This window comes from Heteronotia binoei, chromosome 1 (assembly GCF_032191835.1).
Source record: "Heteronotia binoei isolate CCM8104 ecotype False Entrance Well chromosome 1, APGP_CSIRO_Hbin_v1, whole genome shotgun sequence".
Lineage (NCBI taxonomy): Eukaryota > Metazoa > Chordata > Lepidosauria > Squamata > Gekkonidae > Heteronotia > Heteronotia binoei.
The window spans coordinates 73,494,248-73,521,110 of NC_083223.1; the positions used below are offsets into that span (position 1 = coordinate 73,494,248).

The 26,863-nt window shown below is 38.8% G+C and overlaps 1 protein-coding gene across 3 annotated transcripts in view; it reads left to right on the plus strand.

Moving 5' to 3' along the window:
* The window catches only part of KCNQ5 (potassium voltage-gated channel subfamily Q member 5), a 514,814-nt gene that overhangs the window by 426,978 nt on the left and 60,973 nt on the right, over positions 1 to 26,863 (plus strand). For 2 of the 3 annotated variants that reach the window (XM_060235972.1, XM_060235981.1), the window contains exons 7-9: positions 6,873 to 6,968; positions 12,798 to 12,892; positions 16,287 to 16,313. In XM_060235972.1, the coding sequence (XP_060091955.1) occupies positions 6,873 to 6,968; positions 12,798 to 12,892; positions 16,287 to 16,313 (218 nt within the window). The remainder of the gene's footprint in view (positions 1 to 6,872; positions 6,969 to 12,797; positions 12,893 to 16,286; positions 16,314 to 26,863) is intronic. The other variant, XM_060235964.1, reaches the window with a different exon arrangement.

The following is a 26,863-nucleotide window of genomic DNA, read 5'->3' on the forward strand; positions in this document are numbered from 1 at the left end:
TGGGAGGGTTAAATCTGCATCACAATTTCTAATACAGAATTTCCAGCCTATTTAATAGCTGTTTCTCTCAGGATGGTATCATCAGTAAAGATGAGAACACTCTAAAGCTATTTACTTATGTATTTATAGCCTGCCTTTCTTGCTGACACTCAAGGTGTATTACAAAACATTTGATGAAACAGCATAAGACTGTGAGGGAGTGAAGAGCCAGGGTTGTCTACAAGAGCAGTGACTCCCTCTAGCATCCTGCCTCTTTGAAGGGAATCAGGTTCAGAATGGACAGTCACAGGAAGGAGGAGGAAGATTCCCATCACCCAAGTTATTTCCTCTCTTCTGCTGTTGGAGTCCTCTTAGACTTCAGAGGTCAGCCAGCCACTCACTTCTTCTTTGTCTAATAGAACCCCTTTTAAAAGCACTGACCTGGAGCTACAGAGGCCTGGAGCACGTCCCTGACTCTTCATGTGGGAATACCTACACTTTGGGATTCCCAGGGGAGGCAAGGCCCAGCCCACATTCCTGTAGGAGTCCTCATACCTTCCCGTTTTGGTTAACAAGGCCCAGAATGTGCCTTGGGAAGCAACGGCACCTTCCACCTTCTCTTTTGCAGTGACATTGGTGCTAGGGCAGGGCCAATGACAGTGGCCAACCCTGCACATGCCCCAGCAAACCTGACCTCCTATCAGGGCTGGCCAATTCAGCTACAGTGGCAGCCACAGCATCCAATTGTGCAGATAGGTCTGAGTCCTTAAGCTGGGGTGGAACCTTGCCACTCTGTTGACAGACCATGGAGATGAGCCAGCACAGCCATAGTGAGTCCAGGGACTCTGGGGCAGGTTCTGGAAAATATATTCAATAAACAATACAACAGGAGTCTTCCTAGGGAAGATGAGGAAATGTGGTTACCTAAGCCGAAATGCTTTCTTAAGAAATGGGGCCCCTGTTAAGAACAAGCACCCTGTTCTTTGATGTTCTCATGATCCCTTAGTCCTGTGTAGTGTGTGAAGAGTCATATGCCTTATTCCTTGCTTGTGCCTCACAGCTGCCCCAGTTTGCTCTGGGGACTTGTGGACCATGACTAGAAGAGGAGTATCTCCTTGAGGAGAAGCACTCATGTCATGTTTGCTCTTTGTGTGGGCTTTTCTGTTCAATATTTTATACCACATTTCCTTATCTACTCAAATAACTGTGGATTTCCCATCTATTTACCTATCTCTTATTGGTGATGAGAAGGAGGGAGGGAGATGTTCCTTTGTATCTGAGTTTATCCTAGCCAGTGTTATTTCTGAAGTTCTGTGTCTTTGGTCTAAGCGAGCATGGTGCTGACCTAGGATGGCATCCTCTCCTAGCAGAGTAATTGTGTCCTGAAGCCTGAAGTACTCAAATAATAGCCTTATGATCTGTGCCAGTGTTATTTAGAGACAGATCTCACCTTTGGGCACTGGAGTATCTATGAGAGACTGTATCCTATTGGACTCCTCTACCTCTCTCACGAACCTTTGCATGAAACATGTGGTATGTGTGTCTATTGGCCTCTTGAAGTTCTAGTTTGGGATGAAAAACATGACAACTATTTTCCTGCTTGATCTGCCTAGTTTTTGGAAATGAAAGGTAAAAACTTGCATGCTATATATGAAAGAAAATTGAAGCCAGACTCCAGTGCAGCCCTGTTCTCTCACAGCAGTCAGGATTGGAGGTTGGAGGTGTCCTCTCCCATAAAAACCAAGCAAATATCATATTTATCATATTTTACTGTTTCTAATTAATAAATCAATATGATTGCTCCTACTGATATACAATGCCCTGAGCCTTGCCTTGCCTTGCACAGGCAGGCAGTTTAAATAATAATAACAATAACAACCACCACCACTACCATCCTGGCTAGTCTAATGAATATTATTATTATTTACTTTTATTTGTAGTCCTCCTTTCCCTCTGAAACTGAAGGCAGATTACAGGATATAAAACAGAACAATTAAACATTATAAAACAACCAAGGAACAATTCAACAGGGGTAGGTTTACAGAATTAGAGACCAATGGTGGTGGTGGAAAGTACCATCAAGTCTCAGCTGATGTATGGTGACTCCGTAGAGTTTTTAAGGCAATAGGTGTTTCAGAGGTGGTTTGCCATTGCCTGCCTCCGCATCATGACCTTGGAGTTCCTTGAAGGCCTCCCATCCAAATACTAGCCAGGGCTGCTTAGTTTCCGAGATCTGATGAGGTCAGGTTGGGCTGGCCTATAAAGGTCAAGGCAGAGACCAATACTAGCAGCATACTATCTAAGGCAAGGTATACTATAAACAATACAGAAAGTGGTTTATAAGGTAAAACACTATGCAATCAAAGTAGGTAATACCTACAACTAGGGCTTTTCCCCCCTAGGGGAACATGGGGGAACAGAGTTCCAGAACCTCTTTGTGGAAACAAAAATCTCAAAAAAAATGTTCATGAGGGGCACCCATGTGTTTCTCTTTCATTTCCCTCTTGGGAGTTCTGGCAGCTTTTTTAAGAAAAAAAGCTGTAGATTACAATCTTATTGTAATGGTGCCCTCCTGAGGCATTCCATTCTACTAAAGTTCTAATGCCTTTTTAAAAATCCCTTATTGAACTTTACTGTTTTGTGCATTCTGTGGTATGACAGAATATGGGAGCCTTCCTGGCCTCAGGCAGGCTGTTCCATAAGTTGGGAGCCACCAACTTATGCACATGCACATGAATTAGATGCATGAATTACAGCATTAGAGAGATGAATTGTACATGAATTTATCTTAAGAGATTTTAAAATCTTTTATAGAGAATCATGTTTTGATCTGCCACCACTGTTGATATATTTTTTTGTTCCTTCTTTAAATATACTCCCCTCCTCCTTTTCTTCTTCTTTTTTATTTGTTGCTGGATCATGAGGAATCCCCCCGTCCTGTTCTTCTTTTCTGCTTTTTAGAAATAAACAAATAAATAAGGGGAAGCTACCAATCTTACACGATTCCAAGGTCACATCTTTAGAAGGTTTTGCTCAGATAAGCAAAGTTGTTGCACTGGAGCATAGTGGGGAAGGTAGTCCTGCAGACATATGGGTCCAATGCCATTCAGAGCTTTGTAGGTGATATCCAGAACCTTCAATTAAATTTGGTAACTGATCAGTAACCAACACACTGTCTGGATGTGACATGTGTGTTCTGCCCAGTGTCTGGCAGTAACCAAGCTGAGGCATTCTACACGAACCAGAGTTTCCCAGTTGTCTTTAAGGGCAGGACCATACAGAATGTGTTACAATGTTCTAACCTCAGGATAACCATAGCATGGATCTAAGTGGTCAGATAGCTGAGTCAAGGCTATTTAGGGGAGGGATGGTGACTCAGTGGTAGAACATCTGCTTGGTAAGCAGGAGGTCCCAGGTTCAATCCCTGGCATCTCCAACTAAAAAGGGTCCAGGCAAGTAGGTTTGAAAAACCTCAGCTTGAGACCCTGGAGAGCCGCTTCCAGTCTGAGTAGACAGTACTGACTTTGATAGACCAAGGGTCTGATTCAGTATAAAGCAGCTTCATATGTTCAAGGCAAGGGGCTATCTTCCAGCTTCACTGCTTTTTTTTGCATCTGCATTAACTTGCTTCTCTAGTAATATAACTAGATCCCGTATAATGTCTAGGCTCTAGACTTAGTCAGCAGAAGTCATTTGAACACATAAAGCTGCCTTATACTGAATGTCCATCAAAGTCAGCATTGTCTATTCAGACCAGCAGCGGTTCTCCAAGGTCTCAGGCTGAGGTCTTTCACATTGCCTCCCATCTGGTCCTTTCAACTGGATATGCCAGGAATTGAATCTGGGAGCTTTTGTATATCAAGCAGATGCTGTGCCACAGAGCCACAACCCCTACCATTTGGAGTAAAGCACACAGAGATACTTTCCTCTATTATAGGAGAAACTAATGGCCATTTATTTCTCATTGCCTGTAACTCAATCATGACATGACATACCATTCCCTATGCCTCCTTGTATCCATACCATTTCATCAATTTTTCTTTTTCATTTTTAGTTTGTTACTTTTTGGATGTGTGCACCACCTGTACAACTCTAATGTAGACACTTCTTTAAAGTAGAAGATAACACCAGGCTTACTTATCAACAAGAAACTGAATCCATGGAAGGCATAACATGTAGATAGGAGAGCTCTGTTGCTATAAAAAATGGCTTGTCCTAACATTATACAAACACTTTAATGGCCCATTTTTACTGAAACTAATCAAAGGCCCTGCATTTAAAAAAACTGGTTTGATTTCAGAGCTCAGTATTCAGAAGTACTTTTTCAATCAGTTTTTGTGCATAGCTGGGAATACTCTATTTGCCCTACCTATTGTCTTTGGCTTTTTCTATTTTGCAACATGTTTCTATCATATATAATTTTATGCCATTTGTACTGCATTGATGCAAACAGGCAAAAAAAAAAAGTCCATCAGTGTGATGCTGAAGACTAAAGAAATGAAAGGGCAATTGGAGTTTCAACCAGTTAAGGGAAAATCATAAAAAAAACAGTGAACCAAAGTTGTCATAAAGTTTGGTAGCATTCCTAATCAGAGTGATCTTTTATAAATGACAGTATCCTAATAGCAGTTTGCTTTAGGAACATCAGAACTTTTAAATTCAAGAAAATATATGTTTTAGTTATTCCTGAAAAAAAACAAAGCTGTTTTAAAGTAATATATATGTCCTACAATAATGTATAAATCTATCTGATATATCCAGAAGTTTAATTTGGTCATACTATACTCTTTCAGTCAAAATAGCTTTTACATGAGGGATATTTGATTTGGGCCTATTTGATGCATATTCTATTCATATACCAGGAGATCCAGCCCACTCTTATTCTCCATCCATCACATGGATGACAAGGACAGTTTACAGTATCTGAGCCAGCTTCCTGATGATAGTAGAGTGCTGTCCTCAACAAAAATGATACCTGCTTTGTGTCCAGTAACACATAACATAGGGTGACAATATAAGTCTACCTTCCATGAAGATGTAAGGATCAGTACATTGATGTTTTTCTCATACAGATCAATTCAGTAGTCCTGGCATTTTTGACAAATGATTATAGCCAAAAAGCATCCAAAATAAACTGTTTCTCCTCTTGCAGAAGGTTAAAGAAAACTCTACTCTGTCCTTTTGGAGCATTTTAGAAGAATTACAAATCTTCACTATTTCTCATAAGAACCTAAAAGTGGAGAAATCGTTAACTATTAGTTCCATGCCCTCCAGACATGCTATTCCCTATTAGGATGCACTTGCCCTAGAGCTTATAGCTTGGAATATTATTTCTGGTGTTTGGGGATGGGGACTTACTGAAACCAAATCGCAAGCTGCTGCAGACAGAGAAAACTATCATCTATTTGGGCAGGCCCCCCCACCCCTGACGCATCAAAAGTGGTACCACTTCCTCCCCTGAGCAGTAGGGAAAGACTGACCTCATGTGAGAGAAACTCCCAGTATTTCCCACTAAACAATTCTTGACTGCAACTTGCTTACATCTATGGATATTTTCCTGTTCAATAAACCTTGTGGGATGTGGCATCCCACATCAGGAAGCTAGTTTAGCATAGCACTTCAGTGCATGTTCTATGATCTCAAAGCCCCTGTTTCTAATATTAGATCAGGCTTAACTCACTTGATCACCTTCAACAAAGCACTATCCTATAGCTTTAGTTCATGGTCTCATTTGTAATGTAAGAATATCATCATCACCGCCACAATCATCATCATTTAAAGTCCACCTTGCTCACTAGGATTCAAGACAGATAACAAGTATGATTTTTAAAACTTTGCATTATCTTACAAAGTTTTTTTTAATTGTACCAGAGATTATGTACATGAAACACTTAGGAAAAATATATGTATGTATTTGGGGAGGGGAGGAGCTTTATTGGCATATAATGACATAGAGTCCAATCCCCAAAGCAGCAGTTGTCTCTGGAGGAGTTAGATTTCTGGGAGATCTCTAGGCCACATATGGAGGTTGGCAGCCCTGTATAGAAGGCAACTCGGGGTGAGGGGAAAACAGAACCATTAAGCAGCCTTTTCTTGCCTTCCAGTTCTGACCTCCAAATGGCTGTCTCTTAATACCTAAAGTAATACTGGGAGTTGGAAAGGAAGTTTACTGAGTAATGTATAGTTATTATGGCCTAAGGACCATGTGATGGCTGTAAACCTTTGTGCCAGAACTGGATGGTTAGCAAACCCCTATAACGCTAAGGTGGCTATGACCAGAAAAAAACACCACCAGAGAAAAATGCCCTGGAAAATAGGGTTCATTGAAGAAACTGTGGCTGGGTTCAGGGTTCATATAACTTGCTATCCACACTGATTGAGCTTTAAATTATATCTCTTCATGCTTTATAGGAAACAAGATCACATGATTCAGCATGGTCTATATACCTTCTTGGGCCCTTATATGCAATTGTTTCTCTCCAAATTGTATGAGAGTATCATTTAGGGTTGCCAGGTCTGTGTTGGAAAGTACTTGGAGACTTTGGGGGCGGATCTGTGATAGGGTGGTGTTTGGGGAGGGGAGGGGCCTCAGTATGGTACAATGCCATAGAGCCAACCCTTCAAAGCAGCCATTTTCTCCAGGGGAGCTGATTTCTGCCAGCAGGAGATCAGATGTAGAAGCGAGAGATCTCCAGGACCCACCTGGAGGCTGACAACCCTAGTACATATAATAACTGCAAAATTACTTACTGTATAATCATATTTAAGTGTATTACTTACAGATGGAATGATGTTTATATCAGATTTCTGTATAATTTTAGAACTCATGTATTTTTAACCTTGACCAAAATTACTGTCCTGACCCATGACCATTTGTCACCATGTTCTTCCAGGGCATTCTTGGGTCAGGATTTGCATTGAAAGTACAGGAACAGCATCGACAAAAACATTTTGAGAAAAGAAGGAATCCTGCTGCCTGTTTAATTCAAGTAAGTAGCAAACCAATCCAATTTTTAAAATGATTTATAAAAGTGGCTTTAGGGAATATTTACAATCTCTATGATGTAGAGGTTAAGAGAAAAATAGAAATAATTTACAAGATTTTTCATGATACAGCATGTTTGGTAAACACCGTTAGCATGCCAATCAGATGATATGCCATGGGGCTAAGAATGCAAAATTTACGTGACACCTTACCATTTTAATTGCATTACATAATCACCTGTTTTATTGTTATTATTCAGAGTTGTTTATGATTCAAGGGACAGTCACTCTTTCTCAGCCTAATCTATCTCACAGAGCTGCTGTGAGGATAAAGTGTACTCACAATGATCCAAAACAATGTATGCAACCATGATCTCATTGGAGGACAGGTTGAATAAAAATGTTGTAAATAAACACATGTCCCTTTTTTAAAAGCTAAATTTATACCGATCAGCTACTGGGGGTTGGATTCTCTCCCCCTTCTGTTCCCGCCTCCTCACTAAACAGTTGACATAATTTCAGGGTGTTTTTTTTTTAAGTATTTGCAACCTCAGATCTAGGTGTATTCTATTGCAGGGGTGGCCAGCGGTAGCTCTCCAGATGTTTTTTGCCTACAACTCCCATCAGCCCCAGCCAGCATGGCCAATGGCTGGGGCTGATGGGAGTTGTAGGTAAAAAACATCTGGAGAGCTACCGCTGGCCACCCCTGCTTTATTGAATTGCAGCCCTTGGGTATATTTCTACTCACATATGCATTTTAAAAACCCTGGTTTTTTGGACTTTTTTTGGACCTTCTGCACAATGTCATGCTACAATCATCCTGTTTCTCAATTTTCCCCATCCTCAATATGCTCTTTCCAAAACTAATTTTACTGTGATTTTATTTGAAATAACACAGCTCAAGTGTGCTGGTACAGCATCTGGAATGACCCTGCAAAGACCCCCACCAATATCAGCTCCATCATCAACCCCTCTCAAATACCATTTTGGTGAGCCAGTTTGGTGTAGTGGTTAAGTGTGCAGACTCTTATCTGGGAGAACCGGGTTTGATTCCCCACTCCTCCACTTGCACCTGCTAGCATGGCCTTGGGTCAGCCATAGCTCTGGCAGAGGTTGTCCTTGAAAGGGCAGCTGCTGTGAGAGCCCTCTCCAGCCCCACCAACCTCACAGGGTGTCTGTTGTGGATGAGAAAGGTAAAGGAGATTGTGAGCCGCTCTGAGACTCTTTGGAGTAGAGGGCGGGATATAAATCCAATATCTTCTATCATTTTCCCAAGATTTTTTCCCTGCTGCACCACTGAAGGTCTTTTAAAGTGCTTTTTTTTAAAGGTAATTGCTAGAGCACTATAGTGCTATAACCAGGGGTGGGATTCTAGTAGGAGCTCCTTTGCGTATTAGGGCACACACTCCTGATGTAGCCAGTCCTCACAACAGCTTACAAAAAAGAGCCTTGTAAGCTCTTGGAAGACTGGCTACATCAGGGGCGTGGCCTAATATGCAAAGGAGCTGGCTATAACTATTGCAACACAGAATCATTATAGTATGTTTGTGAAGAAAAGAACAGAAAGGGGGGCAGTGAATCATCATGACAGTTGTGACAACCACTACCCCAAGAGCCAATGTAGAGTTGCTATGAAGCATGAGTGGGAGAAAGAAGGAGAAAAAAAGGACAGGCGAATGCCCAGAAAACTCCCACAAGCTTCATCAAAAATGGTCATGCTTCTGCATTCATACTGATGATGGAAACAGTGTGAGAGCAGCCTTTGATCAGTTTCACAATCAGTATTCCAGTGTTTGGTTGATGCATTAATATATTTTCAACAAGTAATCATTCTAAAAGAACTAGAAGGCTGCAGATGGCAGGATGTTTTGCATGGCACTCTTTGCAATATAGTCATCTAGAAAAACCCAGAACTCATACAAAAAAACGACAGATTAAGTGACAGCATAACATACTCACCCACATTCAATTAATTCTTAGTATTGGAATGCTCAATGTGCCCAGGCTAATATTTCCATTTCAAATGAAAAGAACTATATCCAAGTAATTGTTTTTAATACAATTCAGTACAACAGTTTGAAGGTTTGAACATAATGTTTTTTTGTCTAAAATGATGGGCATCTTAACAATGGTGGCACTGATGAGTAGGAGGAATCAAAGTAAATCAAGCCATTAGATTATTTGATGGTTCATGCTGCTGCTTTCTTTTATGAACTTTTCTTTTAGTGAAGTGTATTTTACTATGTTGATATAAGCAGAACATTATCTGTGCAGTTATCTAGATTTTTCTTTTTTACACCTGAGCATTTGTTCCCAAAGTGTGCATCCTAAATGTTGCCTGAAGGGGTCTATTCATTCTCTCTCCATCCATCCATCCATTCAAATAATTTTGGGCCTCTATCTATCTGTCTGTCTGTCTATTTATCTAGGCCCAAAATTATTCTCATATTGATTTTTTGTTACGCTTCCTTCTTTTATGGATGGAAAAGCCAAATCAAATCTCTAAAGGGTTTTGGCAACAAAAAAGTATTCCAAAAATATGTTGGCTTAATACTTATGTTCAGCTGCCAAATGTCTCCTTGGGGACCAGTCAATAATGTCCCCAGTTTGGCATAAAGACTGAACAGTCAGAGCATTTCCACTCACTAAATACATTGATAGCTGGGAAAGAAGTAAGCATGCTAGAACATGACCACTAGACAAGCCTAACATTGACTGTTATAGTGTACAATCTGGGCACTTTAGCACCCTTTTTTAGATTACTAGCATTAACTAAAAAAAAAATGCATAGTTTTCTCTAAAATCCCATCCAGTAATGTCAAAATGCAAAATGATAGGAATTTACAAGGAGAGACTCCCCTTCCAAAGAATCATGGAAAGGGGGAAATCCTATCCCACAAATGGCCTCCTCACATTGACTCTTCTCTTCTCCCTTGCTATCTCACACTTTTCCCCTCATACTTGCCCCAACACATACACACAGCTCTGATTCCACTTTTCTACCCCACACCTTGCTAATCTACATTCCCCCACAGCCTTCAACTCCTATTTCTATCCCATCTTCCTACTTTCTCTCTCTTGCTGCCAGGGCTTTTTTTTTTTTTTTAGAAAAAGCCCAGCAGGAACTCATTTGCATATTAGGCCAAACCCCCTGACATCACCATGGTTTCACGCCGGTTTTTTTTGGTAGGGGAGGGATGGTGGCTCAGTGATAGAGCATCTGCTTGGGAAGCAGAAGGTCCCAGGTTCAATCCCCGGCACCTCCAAAAAAGGGTCCAGGCAAATAGGTGTGAAAAACCTCAGCTTGAGACCCTGGAGAGCCGCTGCCAGTCTAAGAAGACAATACTGACTTTGATGGACCAAAGGTCTGATTCAGTATAAGGCGGCTTCATATGTTCATATATGTTGGTAGAAAAGGCCCAACAGGAACTTATTTGCATATTAGGCCACACCCCTGACACTGCGTTCCCTTGCATTCCTGCTCAAAAAAAGCCCTGCTTGCCGCACTTCCTTCCCCCACCTGCTTTTCATGGCTACTGCTTTTTCCACCTCTCTATCCCATGTAATCTCTCCTTTGCTCTCCTATCGAGGTTCCTGCCCTGCAAATCTTATCTCCTTCTGGTTGTGGCCAGGTTGCTACCATAACAACAGGCACCATTTGAGGTTGTTGTGGCCAGGGCCAGCATGTCTATTAGGTGACCTTAGGCAGTTGCCCTGGGGCCGCTTAATTGGGCGCCCCCTGGGAGGGCGGGGGCTGCCCCTCCCTCCTAGGCAATTTAAATTTACAGCCGCTGCCCTCCCCACATCAGTGGGGGTGGCCTTCAAACCATGGCAGAGGTGCTTGAAGGCCTCCCCAACCCCTGCCAGTGATTCAAATCACATGCGAAGAGCGACAGGAGCAGCTGTACATGCTTCCCCCATGCAATTTAAAGACCCTGCCAATCAGCTGGTCAATGGGCTCTTTAAATGGAGGGGGAGGCCAGTCTGGCTGCATCTGCTGGCACTCCCATGGGCTTGGGAGAGTGTACAGGAGCAGGCACTGGCCTCCCGGGTGATTTAAAAGCCCCACTTGATCAGCTGATCAGCGGGACCTTTCATTTAAATTGCCTGGGAGGAAGGGGGTGGCTCCGACCTTCCCAGCCTGGGGCACCAGAAAGCCTGGCACCCTGACTGTGGTAACCCAAGATACCACCAAAACATAAGATTATTTTTGTGATCTCTGAGGCTACTCAGATATTACTCTTGTAACCATTTAGCCCTATAAACAGGGTTTTTTTTCCTGGAAAGCTGGCTGTTTCCTTGTGTGGAAGCTTTTGTTCTAGCTGTGCAGAGTTTCTGATCATCACTTGGCTATCAGAGATAAAAATCAAGGGTACAAATTCACTTTGTATCCTCTGTGTAATTAATGTTTTCAGCTAGAAGCCAGGTGGTACATGTGCTGTACATAATATTGACATCCTAGAATATGTGAAAAGTAGAGCACACACTGTTAAAAAGGCACATCTCTGTGTCACTTTACCCCAGGGTTATCCAGTAGAGTGATTATAGCTCAGGATTCTTGGCGGATAAACAGAAGGAGAAAGTTCCCTAAAGAGGCTTTTAACTGTAACAGACACAGTCATATGGAAGGATCATTAGAGCACTCATCAATATTTATTGATGCTTATGTTCTTCTTGGGGAGAGAAACCGGCATGGTTACAACCCAATCTCATCAGACCTGGGAAGCTAAACAGGGTCAGCTCTGAGTAGTATGGGAGACCTCCAAGGAAGACTGGAGATGAAGGAAATGGCAAACCACCTCTGCTTCTCACTTGCCTGAAAACCCTTGCTGAGGTTGCTATAAGTCAGCTGTGACAGCCTTTTACAAGCGCACATATTCTTCTTACAGCTACATAAGACTTCCAATAATGAAGCCGCAGGAGAGGGGGTTTTTTTTTGGGGGGGGGGGGGGGTCTTGCTTTATATTACAGAACTACAGAATTAGGAAGTGACAATGGAATGTTCATGCTATTGCTCATTACTATGGATTCTATAATATGCTTATTGGTATACTATAATGGTTAAGTGAGAGCACAGGGAAGACCTCAATTTCAAAATTTAACCTCACACTGTAGTATTGCATACATAAACAGATACACCGAGAAGCAGTTGCATGCATCAGTGATAGAATGGCACAATGTTTCCTTAAAATTGTCATAGTTATTTCACTTTCTATTAATGGGTGACCTGCCCCCAATAACAAAGCTTGAGTCCAGTGGCACCTTTGAGGCCAACAAAGTTTTATTCAAGGTATAAGCCTGAATAAAATTTTGTTGGTCCTAAAGGTGCCACTGGACTCAAACGTCATTCTGCTGTTTCAGACCAGCACAGCTACCCACCTGAATCTACCCCCATAAGTAATGTATGATATCCTAGTTTATTTTTGAAATTAATTTAAATCCTTCAACCCAGTATTCATTGCTTTTTTCTGTCATAACTCCTTAGTTCAATATTTAAACCAGCATAACAGTTATTGCTTTCAGCTAGAACAAAATCCAGATTTTCCGCAGTAATAATAGTGCTTTCATTTCATATATTGTTGGCTCCTTTGTGCTTTCTGTTGTTTTCTTACACCAGGCAGCTTGGCGGTTTTATTCTACTGATTCCAGACGAACAAACTTGACAGCCACCTGGCGATATTATGAAAGTATTCTTCCATCCCTCAGGCATGTATCAGTGCTATGAATGATACAAGAAAGCCATGACTTGTATGGGGTTACTAATATGCTTTTCCATTTTTGTTTTATTCCCTGCTCCCTCTTGCCTTTTTCCTTATCATATATCCTGCACGTAGTGTGTATGGCGTAGTTATGCGGCTGATGAGAAATCGGTTTCCATTGCTACCTGGAAGCCTCATTTGAAGGCCTTGCATACCTGCAGCCCTACAAAGTAGGTAAAAAATATGGCAGCTGGTGCTGTTCTCAATGTCTGTTTGAGCTTATTAAAAAAAAATAATCAGTGTTTGGTTTGTCTTGTTCTCGTGCTTTCTCTCTCTTTCCCCAGCCCCTGCCTGTTTCCATTTAATTCCCTTTATTGTTATGCTCATTCAAACATAGTAAGACAAATCTAATTTCAATTTTCTGTTACTTCTGAAACACTGTAACAGTAAGAAAACAGAATGTTTTCCCCCACACCAAGTCCTCAAAAGCCTGCCAAAAGTTAATCTTCTAATAGCATCTAGGCAAAATATCACAGGTGTTTGACTCAATTAATGCTAATTCATTCTATTTCACATAGTTAGGAACATATTCATTGTGGATTTATAGAAGTTTACACCTGCTGACTTCCATTGGATCTTTGTTTCATAACTCATACTAATAGTACTTACAGAGAGAATAAAAAGCAGATTTCCCTCAGTCTTGGAACTTCAGAATCCTCAGCAGTATAAATCAGTAGTTCTTCACAGAGGTCAGTGGGCCATAATAATTTTTATTAACAAGGGTTTTGGCATAGGGCCTTAAGACCAAAAAAAGATTCAAAGAAACTCAGCCAGTTGTTTAATTCACTACAAACAAGTTACTGGTGCTTTCAGCTTACAATATAGAAATCTGTATTTTTAATAGACGCTTGTTATACTTATTGCCAGTTGGAGGCATGTAAGAAATATGAGTAGGAAGGTGCTAGCAATAAACATCATGTGAGGACTATGCTTCATTCTCCTTAGCTATTTTGTACAGATATGATCCCTTGGAAAATCCCTTTTCAGTGAGAGGGGATGTTTTAATGAAACTGTTGTGTTTATTGGAAATGCAGATATTTTAGGAAAACAGCCAATACAGGAGACATATGTGATTGGATTGCCTGATCTTTTTAATTTAAAAGCAGCCATGGGGGCATTCATTTTTATTAGAGCACTTGTGCTGGGGGGAGAGTTAAACTTTACCCCTGTGATTTTCCCATTAGAAATATCTTTCCCTCTCCACACCAAAGTTACTATTAGTCCACTCTGAGAAAAAACAGACACCCTACAGATATCTGTATTTCTCCACAGCCAGGCTAATAGCAGCTGAAGGAGAAGATCAGAAGGGTCAAAAACACATGCATACACCAATGCCATTTCTCCAAAATAATTAGTAGCCTTCTAAGGAACACTTGGGGATCCAGCCAGCATGACAAAATTTCCTAAATAATGCCTATTTTTGGCCCTTAATATCACTTCAGATATACTCACCAACTGTAAACATCTATCTGTTCAACAAAGAAACAACTCTATACATCTGACAGCTGAATTCGAACAGAGAAAATAAACTCATTGCCCAAACTGAGGATTCCACAGAATTTTGTCAGAAATCTCACATTAACCGAATAAAATTTCACTGTCTCATTTTTTTAAAAATCCATATAGGGTTTACTTGTACAGATTATGGCAACAACAAAATTGGAAAGGAAGGAGTATTGTAATAGGGACATCAAGAATTGTTTTATGTAGCTGGCCCACAATACTCAAATAATGTTTCAATTTCCTTGTCTTAGTAACTTAAGCCATTTTCCAGAAGTGAAAAGTTCTATTTTTACATGGCAAAGCTATTGCCATTTTTTTTAAAAAAATATGATCTACCCATATTGTGGCACAGCAATAGGAGAAACTAAATAAATGAATAGATTCTGAGCTAGGGGTTTATATGCTCAGAAATTTCCAATTTTATTTTGTACGGATAAAATTTTGCTACATGAACAGCATTACAGAAAACACCAAAATACCTCTAAATGGGTGAGGATATTAAGACCATTTTGTGAACAAAATACCACAATTACTACAAATATAAATTACAAGAAAGCAAGGTAGTGGGTCAGATATTCATGCAGTATTTGAAAAAGGGAGAAGATGAGAGATTCTATGCCAGCATAGTTAGCCCTTCATTTTCTCTTCCTCCCCTTCAAATTGGTTAGTTATTTATATAAAATTGTTTTTTTCCTATTTTAGGGACACAGTGGTTTTAATCATTAAATATAAAAATCACAGGTATAGAAATACAGTAAAGGTTAAAAAATAGAAAATGCAAGCAACTACATGTACGTTGGAAGAGTTCTGCTTTACATGTTTGTAAGACTCACACCTTCCTCACGCCCTTGGGGAGACTATTCCTAAAACTGGAGCAGCCATCAAGAAGGACCAGGCTCATGCAAAAACAGTTCTTACTGTCCTAAGCAAAGCTACAGACAATAACGCCTGGTCTGATGATGGCTTAGATTAGAGCTTCTCTATATGGATGGCCACCATCTTGAATTGGAACACAAAGGCAAATTGGAACACAGAAGCAAATTGGGGTAACATGTGGAACACTTAACCAAGCAACAATCTAGGTGCTACACTTTGCATTGTCTTCATGGGAAGCCTTATGTAGAGGGCATTAGAGTAGTATAGAATGGATTAGTGTTTCTATTTTAGCTGAATGTAAAACAGGAGATACCTGTTTAAAAAAAACATTTTTAAATGCCCTTCTGACACTGAGTTTAAAAAATGTTGGATCCAACAAGAGTCCTAAACTCTTAACTGTGTCTATTAGTGATAAAGGGTGGGCAGCACAGCTATCTCCAAAACCTCAGCCTTCTCAATCAGCATCCCTCCATTTCAACAGATGCAGAAAGCTGATTTGTAAATTTCAAATTGTTGGAAAAAAAGCTCATAAGAGTACTTTCCTAAAAGTAAACTTTCAAACATTTCTTAGATTATTCTTCTCAGAGATTAGAAATATATTTTATTTTTTATTTAAGAAGTGTGCATTGCTGCCTTTCCAAACAGACCTTTATTTCTAAACAGACATTTATGTCAATATATTTTATTCATAAATTATTTTGGATATGTAAATAGCCACAGCCTATCTAGAAGATACTACAGTGTTGTTTAAAGTTTTGGAAAATCATCTGGCATTAGACTGTGATGTGAAAATTCTGGCCACAGATATTAAATCAAATCCAATTCATTACTGCTTATATAGTGATATAATAACAAGCCTACAGCTTTCTGATATCTGTGTCAGCACTGCATTTTGCCTAAACAAGTGCTTTCTGAACTTTGTGGTGATATGTACTATGATATGTACTTAGCATGTTAAGCATGCAACTGAAATAGTGTTTGAATTTTTTTCTAATATCACCGTAAAGAGTTTCTGCTTGAGTGTTTTGCATTTGCTTTATAAAATATTATTAAACGTATTAATGTAATTAACAAATCCAACTGTAATTTAGTATTGATCTAACTCTGTAACCATATGACTGCCAGCATAACAAATTTCTTTTCCTCCACATCCCCTTCCCCCCCTCCATTCTTTGACACCTGAAGGAAAGAACAAGGGGAAGCATCTAGCAGGTTTGTGATGTTTCTGTTTGATATATTAAAACTCCAAATGTGATTTGGAAATATGTGCACATTTTTGGTAGTGCAGGTTCAAAATATACACTGCACAGGCAATGCTTAGTGCAATTCCAGGAAAGAAATAAAATCAAGGGGAATATTTTTGTAACATTTTTGTTGTGAGGATAATAGAATAATATTCAATAACATTTACATATTGCATTCTAAAATAACATGTAGCCTAGCAGTAAATATCAGTGATTAGGACTTGATTAAGCCTTAATAAGACATTTATCAATTGTAGTCTAATGGATAAATGAAATGGCAGTCAGTTGAAGGAGAGATGTGACTCGCAAAGCTGATTATTCCCCATTACATGGAGCTGAGACTTTTTAAATTAACATTTTATTCTGCACTTACACAATTGAAAAAAAAGGTACTTCATGAGATAAAGGAACTGGTCTTCCCACATGTATTACAGAGTTCATCATAAATCCAAATTCCTGTATGTGCTTGTCCCAAAATACAGACTACCATTTTTATTTTACTGTATCAATTCTGGCCTTTTTTAATTTGATAAGGTGTGCTTGTCATGTTAAAAAATACAACCAGTATCTAGTTCAAGTTATGCTAATTACATCAAAAGACTAGTTTGTTAGCTGTGGAAAGGGCACAAATATGAAATACTACCTAATCAACAACTATCATGTTGTTCTTCTACATTAGATTCCCACCCTTTTTCTGCATTGAGTTGGGGTACTTGGTGTATCATGAAAGATATGGGGGTAGGGGGTAGGTAAACTTGCTTGAAAGAACTCTCATATTCTCTCTGCTTAATGAGCTGGCGTTGGTGTTTTTTTCAAACTAGTGATTTTCCGTATAAATTCCTTAGATGATACAGTCGCTTTCCTTTGCTTCCCTGAAACAGAGCAACTATATCTTGTTCAGTGAACATGAAGAAAGGAAAAAGACCTTTTTTTTTTCCTTCTTAGAAGGCAGATGAGTGAATTGTAGGAACTGAATTATAATCTAAACGAGGAACCAAACACCGCTATCCAAAGCATAGCTTCATAAAAGAGTTGTGTGATAGCTTTATAGCATCTTTAAGTTTCAGTGATATTGGACTTCAAAATTGTTGAGGCCTGTAGCTGAAATTCAGGTTGTCTAAAAATATTTTAGGACTAAAAGAAGGAACAATGTTACACATTTTGTATAATTCTGCATTTCATAGTTTTTATTTTCCTAGTGCAGGATTATCCTAATCCCTACCTCTCTGATACACTTACCTTAGTTCATTCTCACCTCTACATATCTATCTGAACTCACAGAGGAAAACATCCTTTCAACCCCATACCTGAAATCTGACTCCTAGGAAAGAACAACTGTGTTCATTCTGGCTATGAAGTGTTGCCAACCTCCAGGTGGGACCTGGAGTTCTCCCCAAATTACAGTTGAACTCCACATGACAAAGATCAATTACCCTGGAGAACATGTCTGCTTTGGTGGGTGGCCTTCATGACATTATACCAGAATGAGGTCCCTCTCCTCACCAAACCACACTATCCCTAAATCTCCAGGAATTTCCCAACCCTAAATTTACAATCCTAGTTTGCCTTCATTTTAAAGCTCCCTACAGCAAACTTGAAACTACTGCCGTTTATATGATAATAGAACCATTAGATTGGATCCTACCTCTTTCCTCCTGACAGCAGCTATTTCCAAGTATAGGGGAGGCGGTTGAGGGAGCAAAATCACTTCCTCCTGCCTCCAACATGAAGGAAGCTCACCTTAGGGTTGTCAATCCTCCTGCTAGGGCAGGAGACCTCTAACCATCAGCCTTTTTTGCTTGAGCACTGGCATGAGAAAAAAAATGCCATATTCCGCTATGTTACTTCCAGAGAAAACCCAGAAGTGATGTAGGAATCATTCTATGGTTGTACAGCCTAGCAACCCTAGGAGACCCGTATGTGCAATTAAGACAGGTTCCATACGGTCAGGTTTCTCTGTGTAGCTTTTGTTGCTGCTGTAAATATAAAGGCTTTTGAAGCAGCTATGAATCATCCACTTCAGTTTTACCAGCGTTTCCTTTTCCTATGGCTAACATTCCCCTCCTGACATTAAAGGGTTATTTGGGGGCTTTAAACTAAATCAGTATCATTATAATGATATATTGCTACCGTCTACTGGGTATTTTAAATTCCCACTTTTTAAACTTTTTTTAAAAGGCTCTATCCCTTTTCATTGTGAAGATATTTGGGAAAATGTGAAACTGAGAATTCAGATGAACCAGTAGGCTATGGTAATAAAGCTGAATAGGTATACTGCTGTAGTAATTGCTGACTTTTATAAAAGCCCTCAAAGAGCCCTCCAGGTGGTGAGGCAGGGGAAGTGGAGGCTGCAAGGGGCTGCTGTAGAGCAAAGCAGAGGAAAATCCAGGAAGTAGATGATTGCAGGATGATATAGGATGCTAAAAACAAAACAACATGCTTCAGTTTGGTCAACAAACTGGACTAAATGCTCAATGTGGAAACAAATGTAGTTGTTCCACCTCCAGCAATAGGAACCCCATAAATACCCTATATTACAGTTAGTCTGAAACTGGGGTTTAGTCTCTTCCTTCTAACATCTATCAGAATCAGTTACACCTACTGTTACCATAACATAAGAGAAGCCATGTTGGATTAGGCCAATGGCCCATCCAGTCCAACACTCCCATGTCACACAGTGGCCAAAAAACCAGGTGCCATCAGGAAGTCCACCAGTGGGGCCAAACCCTCCCCACTGTTGCCCCCCCCCCCACCAAGCACCAAGAATACAGAGCATCACCGCCCCAGACAGAGAGTTCCAACAATACGCTGTGGCTAATAGCCACTGATTGGACCTCTACTCCATATTTTTATCCAATCCCCTCTTGAAGGTATCTATGCTTGTAGCCACCACCACCTCCTGTGGCTGTGAATTCCATGTGTTAATCACTCTTTGGGTGAAGAAGTACTTGTATTGTGGGAAAGGGAGAAAAGTACTTCTTTCTGTACCTTCTCTATCCCATGCATAATCTTGTAAACCTCTATTGTGTCACCTCAGTCATCGTTTCTCCAAGCTAAAGAGTCCCAAGCACTTTAACCTTTCTTCATAAAGTGTTCCAACCCTTTAATCATTCCAGTTGCCCTTTTCTGCACTTTTTCCTGTGCTTATAATATCTTTTCTGAGGTGCAGTGACCAGAATTGTATACAGTACTCCAAATGAGGCCACACTATCAATTTATACGGGGGCATTATGATACTGGCTGATTTGTTTTTAATTCCCTTCCTAATAATCCCCAGCATAGCGTTGGTCTTTTTATTGCAGTCTCATGCTGTCTTGACATTTTCAGTAAGTTATCTACCATGACTCCAAGATCTCTCTCTTGGTCAGTCCCAGCCAGTTGAGACCACATTATAGTTAGGATTTGGCTATGTTGAACCTCATTTGCCATATTGACACCCACTCGTCCAACCTTGACAAATCCTTTTGGAATGCCTCACAATCCTCCTTATTTGTATTATCTGTCATTCTTTAGAACAAATGCAGCTACAGCCTACTTCCAAATTCAATATTTTGAAACACTTGTTCTTAATCAGTATACCGGGCTTTAATATCATTTATCCTTTGTATAGAGCATTTCAGTATGTAAATACCTCATGGTTATTTACTTATTTATATTCACAACAGCCCTGTGCAGTTATTCCAGGAACTATAATTTACCCAAAGCCACAAAGTGAATAAGTAGGAAATTCAATTGAGTGCTCAGAATGAAACCAAACAAGTGATAAGCTGAACAAAATTATATTGTGTCTGTAGAAAGCAAAGGACCACATTTGTTAGTAGTTCTACAACAGCATTCTACATGTCTTCAGACTACCAGTTAAGATCTAAACAAGTCTTCATTTCTGTCTCCTGGCCTGCAATGCTGAGGCTAGCCTGTTGCTTATTTTTCTCTAGGCACCAGGCCAAAATATTTCTTTTTACCCAGGCTTTTAACAAAGATTCATCTCTTAAAATACTTTTTACTATCTGTTTCTAGCCTGAGGAGCATTTTAGGAAGATCATTTATGCTGTTTCGATGCTTTAACTGGGTAAATTGTTAATTTTGACTATTTTGTGATTTTAGCATGTTTTACTTCCTTGTGAGCTGTCAGAAGTGGGTATATACATTTTCCAAATAAATACATAAATCATAAGCCTGTAAATTTAATAATAACAATAAATATAAAAAATAAAATATACTTCAAATGTGATATTTCACATTAACTGATATAGTGACTGAAATCTACAAAAGCGCAACAAATCTATTAAAGGATGTTTTTATTTAAATTCTTTTTTTTCTAACTTTACTAATATAGATAATTTAACTATTCCAATTCTCTCTGTTCTTTCAGTTACAATATATATGTGACAGTTGCTTTTTACAACAAGGCTATCATGTACAAGTAGCTTAAAATTGCTTCCTGTGACAATTCCCTTCCTATGTATCAGCTATCCATAGGGTTGCCAAGTCCAATTAAAGAAAAATCGGGGGACTTTGGGGGCAGAGCCAGGAGACTTTGGGGGTGGAGCCAGGAGACATTGGGGGTGGAGCCAAGAACAAGGATGTGACAAGCATAATTGAACTCCAAGGGAGTTCTGGCCATCACATTTAAAGGGACAGCACACCTTTTAAAATGCCTTTCTTCCATAGGAAATAATGAAGGATAGGGGCACCATCTTTTGGGGCTCATAGAATTGGACCCTCTGGTCCAATCGTTTTGAAACTTGGGGGGGTATTTTGGGGAGAGGCACTAGATGCCAAACTAAAAATTTGGTGCCTGTACCTCAAAAAATAGACCCCCCCAGAGCCCCCAATACCCACGGATGAATTCCCTATTATTCCCTATGGGAATCGTTCTCCATAGGGAATAATAGAGTGCCCAGTAGATATTTCCCTCCCCCCCACGCTTTCTAAAGGGGGGGAGGGCCTCCAAACCAGGGAATCCCCTGCCCCCTCCCTCTCTCTCACACACAAATACTTACCAGATCTTTTTCGGAGAACTCTTGCAGTGAAAACGAAAGCAAAAGAAAGGGAGGGGCCGTTCTCCCAAGTCCTTCCTGCTTCCTGCCCAGCCTTAAAGGGGCATACATTTTACAAACGGCTCAGGAGCTCTATAATAACATGAAGCCTACAGGTATGTTCTCCCCCCCCCTCCACCCCCCGCTTCCCGATTTTTGAAGAGCGGGAGATGAGACTGCGAACTCAGGGGTCTCCCGCCAGAGCGGGAGGGTTGGGAAGCCTAGCTATCCAAGTGACTAGGTCTCCAGCATGGGATATATATACCCATGCCAACCTGTGGTATTCCTGGTGATAGCTTCTTGTAGTATGAAAGCAAATCATGTGGTAGGAATATCCACATAGTAAGACCTTTTACACACAGCCGGTCACTTATGATACACCCATTAGACTGACAACTATCTCTTGAGAAACTGGTCATTCCCAATTTTATAGAGATTTATATGCAAAGATCAGTGTATTCAATTATGCTGAGATTTGTTTATTAGGAGATTTTAATGCGGTTACTTGTCCCATTCAAGATAGAAATTCCATAAATCATAAAAAAGGAAGGAAAAAATTAGGTAGTAATACACTACCGGATATTTTTTTCAGAATGGTAGATGAGTTTACCCTGGTAGATCCCTGGCGAGTCATATATCCAAACAAAAGTGATTTTACATTTTTTTCTGGGAGACATAATTCCTGGTCGCGCATCGACATGTTCTGGGTGACAGCTGGACTAATTAAAATATTGGAAGATGCAGAAATATTACCGTGCACAATAGCGGACCATAATCCGATTATGATATCTATAAAAGATGTTAAGAAAAGACCAGGATGGAGGTTTAATATGAGGCTTTTAGATGATAAACAATTTGTGAAATCTATTAAGGAGGAGATGAAGGTATTCTTTCAGATTAATTCCCAGAGAGAGACTTCCCACAGATTACTGTGGGAGACTAGTAAAGCGTATATGAGAGGGTTAGCAATAAGTTTTAATAATTTCAAAAAACGAGAAGAGAATAAAATTTTAGCAAATTTAACTGAATTGCTTAGGCAGAAAGAGAGTTACTTAAAAGAGAAACCTTCGGTTCAACAAATTAAAGCTGAAATGAAGTTAGTACAACACAAGATACATTTAATATTCTTAGATGAGATGAAAAAGAAGATTCAATATACCAGATCTCAATTTTTTGAAAATGCAAATAAGCCAGGTAAATGGTTGTCATACAAGATAAGAAAAGAGAAAGAAAAGAAAATAATAAGGGTTTTGAAAGATAAAGATGGTACTCAGAAAGCAGCAACAGAAGAAAAGAAAAAAATAATATGGGATTTTTACTCTCAATTATATAGTAAAGATGAGGTAAATTCTGATAAGATAGAAGCTTATTTTAAAGACAAAAAAATGATACAGAACTTAACCGAAGAGCAAAGGATTAGTCTAGCAAGTCCAATTACAATTGATGAAATTGAAGAAGTATGGGCCAGACTAAAAAAGAACAAGGCAGCAGGACCAGATGGGCTGCCAGCCGAATATTACATATGCTTTAAAGAGGATATTATAATCCAATATAAAAACCTGATTGAGGAGATTTGGGAAACTCAGCTAATTCCGGAGTCTTGGAAAAGGGCAAATGTTTCACTTATTCCCAAAACATCAAAAGACCTAGAGGATATTAAGAACTACCGCCCGATTTCTCTATTAAACATAGATTACAAGATTTATACCTCTATTTTAGCGAATAGACTTAAAAAAATTCTGGCAAATATAATCCATTCTGATCAGGCTGGATTCCTCCCGAAAAGATATATGCGAACAAACATCAGGATTATATCTAATATATTAGAATATTACGACTTACATAGAGAAAAACAGTTGATTCTTTTGTTTATTGATGCCGAGAAGGCTTTCGATAATGTTAATTGGGATTTTATGATCAGAGCATTAAGGGAGATGAGCTTTGGCGAGATTTTTATTAAGAACATACAAGCTCTGTATACAGAACAAGTTGCTAGATTTATTATTAATGGAGACTTAACGGAAGAGGTAAAGATACATAAAGGCACAAGACAAGGATGCCCACTCTCTCCGCTGCTCTTTATTTTATTACTGGAAATTTTAAATAACCTAATCAGGGCTAATAGCAAAATCAAAGGATTAGAAATTAAGAAAGAGTCGTATAAGATTTTAGCATATGCCGATGATTTGGTATTGATATCACAGAATAACAGAGAATCCGTGGAGGAGATTTTAAAAGAATTAGAAGACTATGGTCAGGTCGCGGGTCTAAGAATAAATAAGCAAAAATCTAAGATGCTCAATAAAAATATCTCCCCACAAGAGGTGAGAGAGCTTGAAAGATTAACCGGATTTAGTAATGAAACAAAAATAAAATATTTGGGGATAACTTTCTCCAATAAGTGTAGCAATCTATACGATAATAATTATGTACCTCTGTTAAAGGAAATTGACTCCTCTTTAAAAAAATGGGCGAATATGAAACTGTCTTTTATGGGAAGGATAGCGTTAATTAAGATGATGGTCCTTCCTAAAGTCATGTTCCTGTTTCAAATGATTAGTTTTGGGATAAGGAAACCCTTCTTTACTAAAATAGACCAACTAGTAAGAGCCTTTATTTGGCAAGGTAACCGATCTCGGATAAAATGGAAAACTTTAAAAGACAAAAAAGATATGGGCGGATTGGGACTCCCAGATTGGGAAACATATTATGTTGCGTGTGTCACACTTTGGCTAAAAGAATGGATCCGGCTGGAGAATACGCGTATATTAGCCTTAGAAGGCTCAGATCTACAATCAGGTTGGCATGCTAATCTATGGTATGTGCAGAAAGGGCAGAAATACTTTAAAAATCATTTGATCCGCAAAACCATTTATGAGGTTTGGTTAAAAATTAGAAGATTGATTTATGTTAAGACACCAAGATGGATATCTCCTGAAGAGGCGTCAATTTTGCCTCAACTGGTTAACTTTAAAAAGATAATAAGATATCAGGATATTTTGGATGATAAAGATAACTTAAGAGGAAAAGAAGATCTAGACTCTAGAGGGATAAGTATGGATTGGTGGACCAGAAATCAAGTAATAACCAAATATAACTCAGACAAGGCGAAAGGATTTACAAAAGTAAACTTCGATTTTGATAAATTGCTATTAAGGGAAGAGGAGAAAATAATTAAGAAAGTTTATAATTATATGTTGCAAATTAAATTAGAAGATGAAGTGGTTAAAAACTCTATGGTGAAATGGGCGCAGAATTTACAACATAATATTAGTTTAGAACAATGGTCCAATTTCTGGAAAAAGAATTACAAAGTGATAAAGCCAATTAATTACAGGGAAAATTTTTTTAAACTATTTCACAGATGGTATCTTACCCCGGTACAGATAGCTAAATTTAACCGTGCAATGTCACCTGTATGTTGGAAGTGCAAAGTAGATATTGGTTCATTTTATCATATGTGGTGGAACTGTAAAGTGGCCAAAACTTTCTGGAAAAAGATACACTGTATGATAAAGGAAATATTAGCTAGAGATTTTGTCTTTGAACCAGAAGTGATGCTATTATCATTTATTAAGAATACAGTTCCACAAGCAGAAGAATACATGGTGATTTATATTATAACTGCGGCAAGGATAGTGTACGCTAAGTACTGGCGTCAGGAGAGGGGTCCGAACCTGAGTGAAGTTATCGAAAAAGTCTTGGATGCCGCCGAAATGGATGTACTTTCAAATATGTTAAGAGGAGAATCTAAAGATGACGCTGTTAGAAACTGGGGCAAGTTTTATGAATGGTACGAGAAAAAAGAAAATATTTTTATCACTGATAAAACCGAAAAAACTTAAAAATAATTATTATCTAAAAATTATCTAAAAATGATTTGTTGTATTTATAATTTGTTCTGAATTCTATAAAGCAGATAAAAAGTCGTGTAATTGTAATGTAACGATCTAAAGTTAAACACTGTTTGTATTTAAGTTAAGATAGATGCCGCGGATATTCTCCTCAAGGAAGTTTATTCAACTCTACTTATGTAAATAACGTGTATATATTATGTGACAGTAAGTTGATGAAGTGGGTGTATTAATGCCATTGACATTGATACAAAGAAAATAAAAATTATTAAGGCAAAAAAAAAAGAGAAACTGGTCATTGTCAGATAGCAAAGAGATAACAATGATTAGGTAACAGCTAACAGTAAGTATTTAATTAAACTGGAACATTAACAGATTTGTCAGAAATCCACTTTGATATTCATAACAAAAACATTTTTGTTTTCCTCCCTTTAGTTGCTTATTCTTAGATTTAAAACACATTTTATGAAACAAAATTACTAAGTATTTCTTGTATTTTATAATTTGAGAAAATTACAATTTCTAAACATTCTGGATAAAAAAAAAATTTATAAGAAGCTAGCATGGCATACATCAGAGAGATTTATGCTGTGAGTTTGTAATTCAAATCTACAGCAGAGAAATGATTTTGTTAGGAAGACAGACTTTCACCATCATCTTATAATGAAGTAATACTTTCTTATACTCTTCCTTTAATCCAGAAGTTCCTATTACAAATTACAGGGATTTATCTAATAGGAATATTAAGCGAAAGGCTAGTGCTTTGAATGGCTTTTCTAGATAAAGTTTATCATAGTCTCAGCTCTGATTTCTGTTTGTCAGAGCAAGTAAGCCTCAGTTTAACAATTGGCATTGTTTTATTTGAGTGAACCATTGTAGAAAATTGGTAGAATGACTTAGCTTACATGGAAAACCTAACACTTTCCTCATATAATGCTTAGTAATATGATCCTCTATTTCCCCTCACTCCTAGTAAGCTTTATAGTAATAAACAGAAGCTCTTCAAGATGTACACCTCTCGGAAACTTAGGTATCCAGCATCCTATCACATGATATTTGGGAATGCCAACTAACATCAGGTGCATGAACAGTTTATTCCCCTTCTTAATGCTTTACAGTTTTTACTTCTCAAAGAATTCTTTAATGATTTGGGCTGGATCCCCCACCCTTCTCTGCCACAAGTGCTTGTGATTTTCCTTTTTGCTTGCTGCCTGCAATTTTATACCAAAACAGGAGGGGGGGAGTGTCTTTATAAGTTTGGTGTTGATACCTAAAATACCCAAGCAATGGCACAACTACAGTGTTTTAGCGCAGCTCAGTTTGTTTAAGACTAGTTGTGCTGTTCTGCCTGAAATGCTTAAGCTAAGGAGTTCAGGAAGATAGTTTCAGTAATTATGCTTATGTCATTTGGCTATAAACATTATGAGAAAATAATATACCACATATGAAGACAGTAATGAAATGTTGAAGTTCTGAAGAATCCCAAATTTGTGAGAATTGTGGTAGGCCAGCTATATTGTATAGAAATGCATGTTAAATCATTTGTTTGCTTCAATGGGAATATATTGACCTCTTTGTCATTTTCTAAAAATAGTCACTCCAGTGTGTAGAATCTCCTGGGGAAA